The 10,596-nt window shown below is 43.2% G+C and overlaps 1 protein-coding gene across 1 annotated transcript; it reads right to left on the minus strand.

The window, feature by feature from the left end:
- Positions 1 to 3,558: 3,558 nt before the first annotated feature.
- On the minus strand, positions 3,559 to 10,596 carry LOC311100159 (inositol polyphosphate 5-phosphatase K-like; the record flags this gene model as incomplete). Its single annotated transcript, XM_084140943.1, has 12 exons — positions 3,559 to 4,023; positions 4,198 to 4,302; positions 4,449 to 4,514; positions 6,207 to 6,344; positions 6,553 to 6,763; positions 6,902 to 7,011; positions 7,284 to 7,395; positions 7,828 to 8,003; positions 8,448 to 8,564; positions 9,140 to 9,248; positions 9,439 to 9,546; positions 9,977 to 10,596. The coding sequence occupies 12 exons, from the start codon at positions 10,594 to 10,596 to the stop codon at positions 3,559 to 3,561; spliced, it is 2,337 nt and encodes a 778-aa protein (XP_083997069.1).

Here is a 10,596-nt window from a genome sequence, read left to right on the forward strand (position 1 = left end):
TCTCATAGTCCACAAACTCGCCCTGTAGCTGCCTCCAGCAGCCCCGTCGTGCATGCCGTGTGCCCCCCCCAAAAAATGTCTTGGGGTTGCCTCTCGCCTGTCCGACGACGGCCCTGTTGGCGCCGTACCTCCTCTCTCGCCAGGGCTTTAACTTTAGCCCATGGCCATTTTCCCACGAACATGTCCTCCCAAGACCACCATTCGCCCATCTGGGACATCGCCAACTTCTCCAGTTCCTTACCCGGCGTTTGCTCCGAAACACGCTGCTTGGACCTGTTTTGGTGGGATCTTCTGTCACGATCGTCGTAAGCAACGGACCAAGGCGCAGGGTGATATGCGTACATCTTTTAATGAGTACTTAATGACAATAACAAAACAACAAAACGATACGTAAAGTCCTAAGGTTAACAAAACACAAACCTCTCCGGAACAAGATCCCACAAATGACAAGTGCAAAACAGGCTGCCTAAGTATGGTTCCCAATCAGAGACAACAAGCAACAGCTGATTCTCGTTGCCTCTGATTGGGAACCACCCCGGCCAACATAGAAACACATGAACTAGAACAAGAACATAGAACACTAAACATAGAAACTAACACCCTGGCTCAACATATAATAGTCCCCAGAGCCAGGGTGTGACACATGAGCTTATGTGACCCATCCCACCTCCAGCCAGGAATTATTCAGCACTTTTCGAGTTCAGGGGGTGTTTCCTTCAGAGCAGATTACAATAGCCACAACATAAAAAAAATAAACATGTATACTGTACAGTGCCTTCTGAAAGTATTCGCACCCCTTGACGTCTTCCACATTTTGCTGTGTTACAGCCTGAATTTAAAATTGATTAAATTGAAATTTTGTGTCACTGGGCTACACACCATACCCCATAATGTCAAAGTGGAATGATGTTTTTAGAAATTCTTACAAATTAATGAAAAATGAAAAGCTGAAATGTCTTGAGCCAATAAGTATTCAACCCCTTTGTTATGGCAAGCCTAAATAGGTTTAGGAGTACATATTTGCTTAACAAGTCACATAATAAGTTGCATGGACTCGTTCTGTGTGCAATAATAGTGTTTAACATTATTTTTGAATGGCTACCTCATCTCTGTACCACACACATACAATTATCTGTAAGGTCCCTCAGTCGAGCAGTGAATTTCAAACACAGATTTAACCACAAAGACCAGGGAGGTTTTCCAATGCCTCACAAAGAAGGGCACCTATTGTTAGATAGGTAAAAATAAAAAAGTAGGCATTGAATGTCCCTTTGAGCATGGTGAAGTTATTAATTACACTTTGGATGATGTATCAATACACCCAGTCACTACAAAGATACAGGCGTCCTTTCTAACTCAGTTGCCAGAGAGGAAGGAAACATCTCAAAGATTTCACCATGAGGCCAATGGTGACTTTAAAACAGTTACAGAGTTTATTGGCTGTGATAGGAGAAAACTGAGCATGGATCAACAACATTCTAATTACTCCACAAAACTAACCTAAATGACAGAGTGAAAAGAAGGAAGCCTGTACAGAATAAAAATATTCCAAAACATGCATTCTGTTTGCAATAAGGCACTAAAGTAAACATTTGACAAAGAAAGGAACTTTATGTCCTGAATACAAAGCGTTATGTTTGGGGCAAATACAAATACAATACATGTTATGGGTGTGCTTGTCATCGGCAAGAGAGTTTTTTAGGATAATACAGAAACGGAATAGAGCTAAGCACAAGCAAAATCCTAGATGAAAACCTGGTTCAGTCTGCTTTAAAACACACAAATTCACCTTTCAGCAGGACAATAACCTAAAACACAAGGCCAAATACACACTGGAGTTGCCTACCAAGAAGACAGTGAATGTTCCTGAGTGGCCGAGTTACAGTTTTGACTTAAATCTACTTGAAAATCTATGGCAAGACTTGAAAATAGCTGTCTAGCAATGATCAACAACCAACTTGACAGTGCTTGAAGAATTTGGTGCAAATATTGTACAATCCAGGTGTGCAAAGCTCTTAGAGACTTACCCAGAAAGACTCACAGCTGTAATCGCTGCCAAAGGTGATTCTAACATGTATTTACTCAATGGTGTGAATACTTACGTAAATGAAATATTTCTGTTTCATTAAATTTTGTCATTCAAAAAATTCAAAAAAACATGTTTTCACTTTCACTTAATCTATTTTGAATTTAGGCTGTAACACAACAAAATGTGGAATAAGCCAAGAGATATGAATACTTTCTGAAGGCACTTCATGTATTTTCTTCAGGCAGGACCATACAGAACTGAATAAGTTACTTGGAAAGTTGTCTATTAATCAGCTACCAAAAACGAAAGCTTACGCTCATCATAAATATTTGTAGTTGATAATTCTGCCTATTGTATCTCTATGTCTATATTGCCAATATGATATGCTTCAAGATATCCTTATGATGTGTGTTTGTGTATGTAGGGCAGACAACAGACTACGTGTATTCCACATTTTAGCAATATTAGAGCTTGCAATATAGGGTTCCATGAAGTTATGCAGCCGATCCCCCCTCCAGCCCGGCATTATTCTGCACTTTTTGAGTTTAGGGTGTGTGTCACATTATCAATTGAACCACTTTTGCAGTGAAATATTTTTACACAACCATCCATTTCATAAATGGGAGACATAAGTGATGTGAAACAACATGATTATGTTTTGTTCTACCCTGGGTAGGGGTATCTCAAAAACGAAAGCCCTTTTTGAGGATTGGCCATTAGCCTATGTGGACTCTTTGCACATCATAATTACGAGCTGTCCCATTGAATGTTCTGTGCATGATATCAAAAATCAGAAGTCTCTTTCTCAGGTTGACCATTTTATTTTCCTCACACACCCTCACACAACTAATATTTCCACAACCAAAACAAACCACCAAACCATTAGAAGCCTTATCACTCTGAAAATAAGACAGGAATGTTTTTTTCTCTCAAACATGTACAGTTCTACACACATATACACAAGATGGAGAGATTCAGAATCAAACCACTTGGAGTGGTTTAATATCAGTTGGAGCTTGGGGGTATGGAAAGATGGATATCATACCACACCAAGTGATCCAGGCCCATATGGGTTGGGCATATAGACATCCCTTAAACTTACGATAACAACAACAGTACTGTACATTGCAGATTTACTCTTGCTTTGGCTTTACATTTATTGTGTACATAGAGTATTGATATGAGTCTGTAAAAGCACTTCTTGGGGTAAGACATAGACTGTTATCGATTTGGACTAGCTCCTGACTCCAAAGTACACACAGTGTATGTATGGCATGAAGTCACTGATAAGTATATTAAGAAACAGATACAACTGGTTCACTACCATGTGGAATGTTGCAAACTACAAGTCATACAATGCACTGCTTTTATGATTGCAGTGACAGTGTGGGGTCAGATCATCATCAGAATAGTGGACCATATCAGCCCTAGATTCTATAATCATATGGTCTTTACTGGCCTCATTTCAACAGTCTTATCTTAATGTCTGTGCACATTCATGACCCCACAGAGACTGTTGGTTGGGCTTCTCATAAACTTGTCTCTCCAGTCTTGTCTGGTGACCTGCCCCCTGTGGGGGTGACCTGAGTTGGCCTGTGTTCCCCCAGGATGGCAGCGATCAGAGCCTCTGGGGCTGAGACCCCACCCCCGGGGGACACAGGGCTGCGGGGCGTGAGTGGGCTGATGGGTGACGGCAGGGTGTCCTGGGGGGAGACCAGGCGCTCCTTCTTAGCTGCAGAGCAGGGCGAGCGGCTGCTTGGGAGCCCCTCTAGGGGCCGTGGGTGCAAGCTGAGGCCCTGCAGGGAGGGCATGGGGGTGTTGGAGTGAGCAGGACTGCAGCTGCGGCGGTGGCGATGTTTGTTTTTTCCAGGGCTTGGGCTGCGGGAGCTAGCAGGGGCCAGCAGGACCAGTGTGCTGTCATCCTCCGAGCTGACGTCAGAACTGTCTGAGCGGCATACTGGTGGGGCTGTCGGGCTGCGCACAGGAACATGGATCTATGGGAGATGGAGGAAGGTTGGAGAAGAGAGTAAGAGTAAATGGTGTGAGGGAACAAAATGAGGAGAAAAGGAGAAATACTGTATCCAGCAGAACTGAATGGCAGAAAGCAACTGCTTTATTCTCTGTTCATTGAACAACACAGGAAGGAAAACTGCGGAAAGGATCCTGACCTGAAAGGGCAATGTCACTCCGATAATAGTGTTCATGTTGCTGCTGTAGAAACCCAAAATGTATTCCCCTGCATCCCTGGGTAAATCCTCCTCTGTAAATGTCACCTGAGGAGAGAAAGGGAAAAAGAGAGTGAAGAACAAAATAGAGAGAATGGAAAGATAGTAAGTGGGTGTGTGTGGATTTATGTTATTATCTCAATGGATCTCTGAGGTTGGTTGTGAGTGTATGTTTGTCAGGCTTTGTATCATACCTGTGACCCATGATCTGCCTTGGCCCACACATATGCTACATAGTCCTTGTGATGTTTGAACCCAACCTGTGAAGAAAAACCACAGACATAAATTGACCATGGAACAATTAAACATAGACCTAATAACCTACAGTGCCTTCAGAAAGTATTCATACCCCTTGACTTCTTCCACATTTTGTTGCGTTACAGCCTGAATTCAAAATGGATTCAATATATTTTTTTCTCTCACCCATCTACACACAGTACCCCATAGAAATGTTAGCAAATGTATTGAAAATGAAATACATAAATATCTAATTTCCATAAGTATTCACACCCCTGAGTCAATACTTTGCAGAAGCACCTTTGGCAGTGATTACAGCTGTGAGTCTTTCTGGATAAGTCTCTAAGCGCTTTCCACACCTGAATTGTGCAACATTTGGCCATTATTATTTTCAAAATTCTTCAAGCTCTGTCAAATTGGTTGTTGATCATTGCTACACAACCATTTTCAGGTCTTGCCATAGATTTTCAAGTAGATTTCAAGTAGATTTAAGTCAAAACTGTAACTCAGCCAATCAGGAACATTCACTGTCTTCTTGGTAAGCAACTCTAGTGTAGATTTGGCCTGTTTTAGGTTATTGTCCTGCTGAAAGGTGAATTAATCTCCCAGTGTATGATGGAAAGCAGACTGAACAAGGTTTTCCTCTAGGATTTTGCCTGTGATTAGCTCCATTCTGTTTCTTTTTTATCCTGAAAAACTCCCCAGTCCTTAACTATTACAAGCATACCCATAACATGATGCAGCCACCACTATCAGTAATGTGTTGTATTGGATTTGCCCCAAACATAACACTGTATTCAGGACAAAAAGTTAATTGCTTTGCCAAATATTTTCCAGCATTACTTTAGTAAACTGGATAAATGGTTTAGAATATTTGTATTCTGTATAGGCTTCCTTATTTTAACCCTGTCAATTAGGTTAGTATTGTGGAGTAACTATAATTTTGTTGATCCATCCTCAGTTTTCTCCTCTCCCAGCCATTAAACTCTGTAACTGTTTTAAAGTCACCATTGTCCTCATGGTGAAATCCCTGAGCGGTTTCCTTCCTCTCCGGCAACTGAGTTAGGAAGGATGCCTGCATCTTTGTAGTGACTGGGAGTATTGATACACCATCCAAAGTGTAATTAATAACTTCACCATGCTCAAAGGGATATTCATGTCTGCTTTTTAAAATTTGTACCCAACTACCAATAGCTGCCGTTCTTTGCGAGGCATTGGAAAACCTCCCTGGCTTTGTGGTTGAATCTGTGTTTGAAATTCACTGTTCGACTGAGGAACCTTACAGATAATTGTATGTGTGGGGTACAGAGATGAGGTAGTGATTTTAAAATGATATTATTGTCATTATTGCACACAGAGTACTCACGTGAGTCCATGCAACTTATTATGTGACTTGTTAAGCACCTTTTTACTCCTGAACTTATTTAGGCTTACCATAAAAAGCGGTTGAATACTTATTGACTCAAGACATTTCAAGGTTTCAGTTTTTATTAATTTGTAAAAATGTCTAAAAACATAATTCCACTTTGACATTATGGGGTATATTGTGGAAGCCAGTGATTAAAAAAATAGACATTTTATCAATAAAAATGTCAGGCTGTAACACCAAAGGAATTTGAAAAAGTAAAGGGGTGTGAATACTTTCTGAAGGCACTGTAGGTATGTGTGAGAGAAAATATGAAATCTCACTGCTTTAAAGTTGAAGTCACAGTTACCTTGTATATTGCAACCCAGTCCCATGAGCTGCGCTGGAAGTTGGACCTCACAGTGAATCTGACTGTAGCGTCAGAAACTTTAGTCCACTCCTTCTCATACTCTAACGTTACAAGAGGAAGGTCCACTTTGAATGGGAACTGGGGGAGAGAGTATGATAGTGAAAAATAAATAGACAGAGACAGATCGAAAGAAAGATAATTTCAGAGGGTGATTCTAATGATGTGACGCCATACTAAAGTTATAATGTAACAGTAACTGTGAAGGTTTTTCACCATATCAGGATAAACATCAAACAGTGTGACTGCTGGGGTGAGAGTTCAGGGGTCACAGGGAGGTTGGACTTACATGTAATGAGAAGACAGCAGAGACAGGCTTGTGGTCGCTGCAGGTGTAGCCCATGTGACTGCGGTAGGAGTGTTGCACCACCTTTGTTGCCCCACCCAGCCACGAGGTTAGGCCGCGCTGCAGAGCGGCATTGTGGGTAGGAACAGGAGAGCCCGTACAACGCAGACGCCACAGGATACGGTCTGTCCATGCTGGCTTTCGCTTCTTACTGCTGTGAGAGGGACATAGAGATAGATAAAAGTGGGAAATAGAGGTCAGTGAATCAGTTAATAGAGGTCAGTACTTTTTCTGCACAAGGAAGCATCACATCAATCACAAACCATGTATTGCTCTACACAGCATCACATACCTGGTGTCGTATGTGTGTGTCCCCACATCAAACTTATATGTGGGGGGGAATTTGAGAGGGCCTTCCAAGAAGCCGTCTAAGATGGACTCACTGTTTTTGGCCATGTTGAGCTGCAAAACAAACATGTGGGAATGAAGAGAGAGAGAGAGAGAGAGAGAGAGACAGCGGGAAAGAGACAGAATACCAATTAATCATCAAAGTAGCTCGCTTGACTACTGAGTGAGTACATTTTATTGGGCGTAGGTTCATTTTTTGTGGTGCTATAGCTCCCTCTGTTGGTAATGAATCAACAGTCATTGTTTCCAAAGATAATCATGACTTCCAGAAAATTCCATTTGGACTTTTTTTCATGTCAAATAAATAGATTCTACAGCTTTCTCACCTGGTCTCGCTCCCACAGCAAAGGGAGCTTATTGCTGTCAATGGCACTCTTCACTACATGAATGTCATAGTCCTCAATGCGGAAGTTAAGATCCCCAAACCAGAACACCACGCTGGGAGAAGAACAAAGAACAATTTAATTGACCACTCCATGAGCCAACGACTGATCATCAGAACACATAATTAGGAGTATTTCATGACCATATGACCAAGGAAAAAGCTCATAGGTCAAATAGGGGGTTATTTTATTTGTCCTGTTTCACACATTTACATGTGTGGTGAAATGGAAATGTGTTTTTTGCATATCCCAACTACCCCTGAGACATCCTCAGAGAGTGGGGTCATGGCATGGCATCAGCCATTATTGACGGCAACCCGGGAGAAATGAGGGTTAAGTGCTCAGGGATTCGAACTAGTAACCTTTCGGTTACTGGTCCAAGGATCTATGAGAGTTTTTCCTACCTGCCGCCCGGTGGTCAAGTGGGAAAAACTCCTGGCCCTACACATACTGTTTACATCAGCCCTCCCCTATCCAAATGACCCACTCGTGGTCCAGCACACCCGAGGCCGTCGTGCCCTCAAACTGCTGTTGCTGCAGGATGCTCTCAAAGTCCTCCATGCGCTGCTCCAAGTTCCGCATGTGAGCCGGCAGGTGACAGTTCAGGAAACACACCGGGTGGCCAAACATCGTCATCCTTGCACTTACACCCCCTTTATTACCCTGGGAGCGGGGAAGAGAGCGATAGAGAGAGAGTGTGAAAATGTAACACACACTGATAGATGAAACATGGATGCTCTCCAGGTCTCTGTAATCAAATATCCACTGTGATAAGGATGAAAGGACAGATGGCATGGTATCAGAGAACCAGACAGCCTGACAGTCCTGCTGCACTGACCTCAGAGAAAAGGAGACTGCACCAGCAGCCAGTAGTGATGCTGACATTAACACGCACAGGAAGGTCACATACACACACACACACACACACACACACACACACACACACCCTCCCCCGCCCCACACACGCACACACTCGTTCTCTCTCTCCCTGGCATATTAACATATTTTAATGCAATCTAAAAACTATTTGTGAACAAGTGTTTCTGGACTGTGCATTTACAGACAAGCTCCTATTTTAGAGCAGGGGTTGCCAGGGGTGACACTCACCCAGTAGCCCCCGAGACCTGTGCGTGTTTTCTCTGTCTGCACCCCCCTCAGGAATGGAAGATGGCAGAATTTAGAGAACACCAGCAACAGCACCCCCTGCATACGTTGGGACGCCACCTATAGTGATGAAGGAGGATGTGAAGAGAAGGGTAGAGAGAGACAGAGACAGAGAGAGAGAGAGAGAGAGAGAGAGAGAGAGACAGACAGAGACAGAGACAGAGACAGAGACAGAGACAGAGACAGAGACAGAGAGAGAGAGAGAGAGAAGACAGAACAAACACCATTGTAAATACAACCCATATTTATGTTTATTTATTTTCCCATTTGTACTTTAACTATTTGCACATTGTTACAACACTGTATAGACATTTGAAATGTCTTTATTCTTTTGAATCTTCTGAGTGTAATGTTTACTGTTAATATTTATTGTTTATTTCACTTTTGTTTACTATCTACTTCACTTGCTTTGGCAATGTTAACATACATTTCCCATGCCAATAAAGCCCTTCAATTGAATTGAATTGAATTGAATTGAGAGAGAGAGAGAGAAAGAATAAATAACATTAAGAAGATAAACCGTTAGATAATATGTTTGACATTATACTCTGTATGTCACGACTGTCATGTGTAACTGTCCCCATAGAGATTGAGACAGTGACTGGCACATCATAGCGAGCTAACTCTTTACTGACCAGCACATATCCAAAGCGACTGAGTGTGTCCATGCAGAGCTCACTCCACTGGTCGTGGAAGAGAGCGTCCTTCAGCCGCTTGTTTATCATAGAGTTCACTTCCTGTAGCCTGAGTGGGGAGGAAGAAAGGAATAACGACTCATAACTCAGTGGGAGCAGAAGAGGAATGAGAAAATGTTTGGATGAATAGATGAGGTGACATCGGTAGTAGAGGAGAGATCAGAACATGATAGAGATATGATGGAGGAGACATTCAAGGCTTTCCCTCTGGCACCATTGTGATTGGAGCAGAATCTCACCCAATGATAAACATGTCTGTGCTCCCATCGCCAGCATGCGGCCCAAATAGAGTGGCGATGTCATCAGGGGGAACAGCAGAGCCCACATTCCATGTGACAATGTGCACCCTATTAGAGGACAACACAGGTGGGCATGCACATCCTACATTATCAGTAGTTATGCAAACACCTACATTACTTTCACTTTACAGTGATTTGCAATCATAACTGTGTAGTTACAATGTAATTATTATGTAATAATGTATAGCTCAATGTTAAGTGTTGAACTCATACTGTACATTGACCAGTGAAGATATTATAGCCAATGCCTTTACCCTAGGGTAAATGGAGACTACACTCTGCACCTACAGGAACAACAATCAATTATCAGTAGCAGTGATTTTTGTGGTTGTGAAGGAACAGAAAGAGAAAACTATCTCCATGGAGACAACAACATGTTACTATATTTAGTCAGGGAGTAGAAACGTTAGAACAAATGTCATTCAGTGGGCATGCTACTAAAATAGTACTTGGCATCATCATTCGTGATCTGTCTCACCTGAAACCGTGATCCGTTTCTCCTACAGTCTTGTCAGTCTGTGGCTGATTCTCCACAGCGCCCCAAGTGGAGCTGGTCCTCTGGGGCTGTGGACTGGAGCCTGGTTTGGGGCTGAGGCTAGAAGGCGGGGTGAGGCAGGGCTGAGGCAGGTTAGGCTGGGGGATGAGGAAAGGCTGGCCGGTGTAAGGCTGAGTGCTGTGAGGACTCTGAGGGCTGCGGGACAACAGGGAAGACTCTGTGGGGGACTGGGACAGGAAGATGGGGCTGTGTGGTCCAGGAATGCGGTTTGGAATAGAGGCCTTATCCTTCATATCAGTCTCGGAACCTCTGGAGGAATTTAGTGCAGTAGGTCTGGGACGGCTGATATTGACTGGAACTGCAGGACTGGACCCAGGCTGTACATTCTCCGGCCTCACCTGGTTTGGCATCTCACGTACACCTGACGCCTGAACTGGACCCAGTCCTGGGAGTTTCCCAGACCCCCCTATGGGACTGGTGATAGAGCTGTCCTGGGCTGTTGGTTGCAGCGGTGGAGCAGGTCCTGGAAAAGCATTCCTCCCAGGTTGTCCAGAGGGTCTGGCTGGATCTGTGCTGCTTTGTTTATGCTGCATTTGATCCAT

This window comes from Coregonus lavaretus (genome assembly GCF_964263955.1).
Source record: "Coregonus lavaretus genome assembly, chromosome: 24".
Classification (NCBI taxonomy): domain Eukaryota; kingdom Metazoa; phylum Chordata; class Actinopteri; order Salmoniformes; family Salmonidae; genus Coregonus; species Coregonus lavaretus.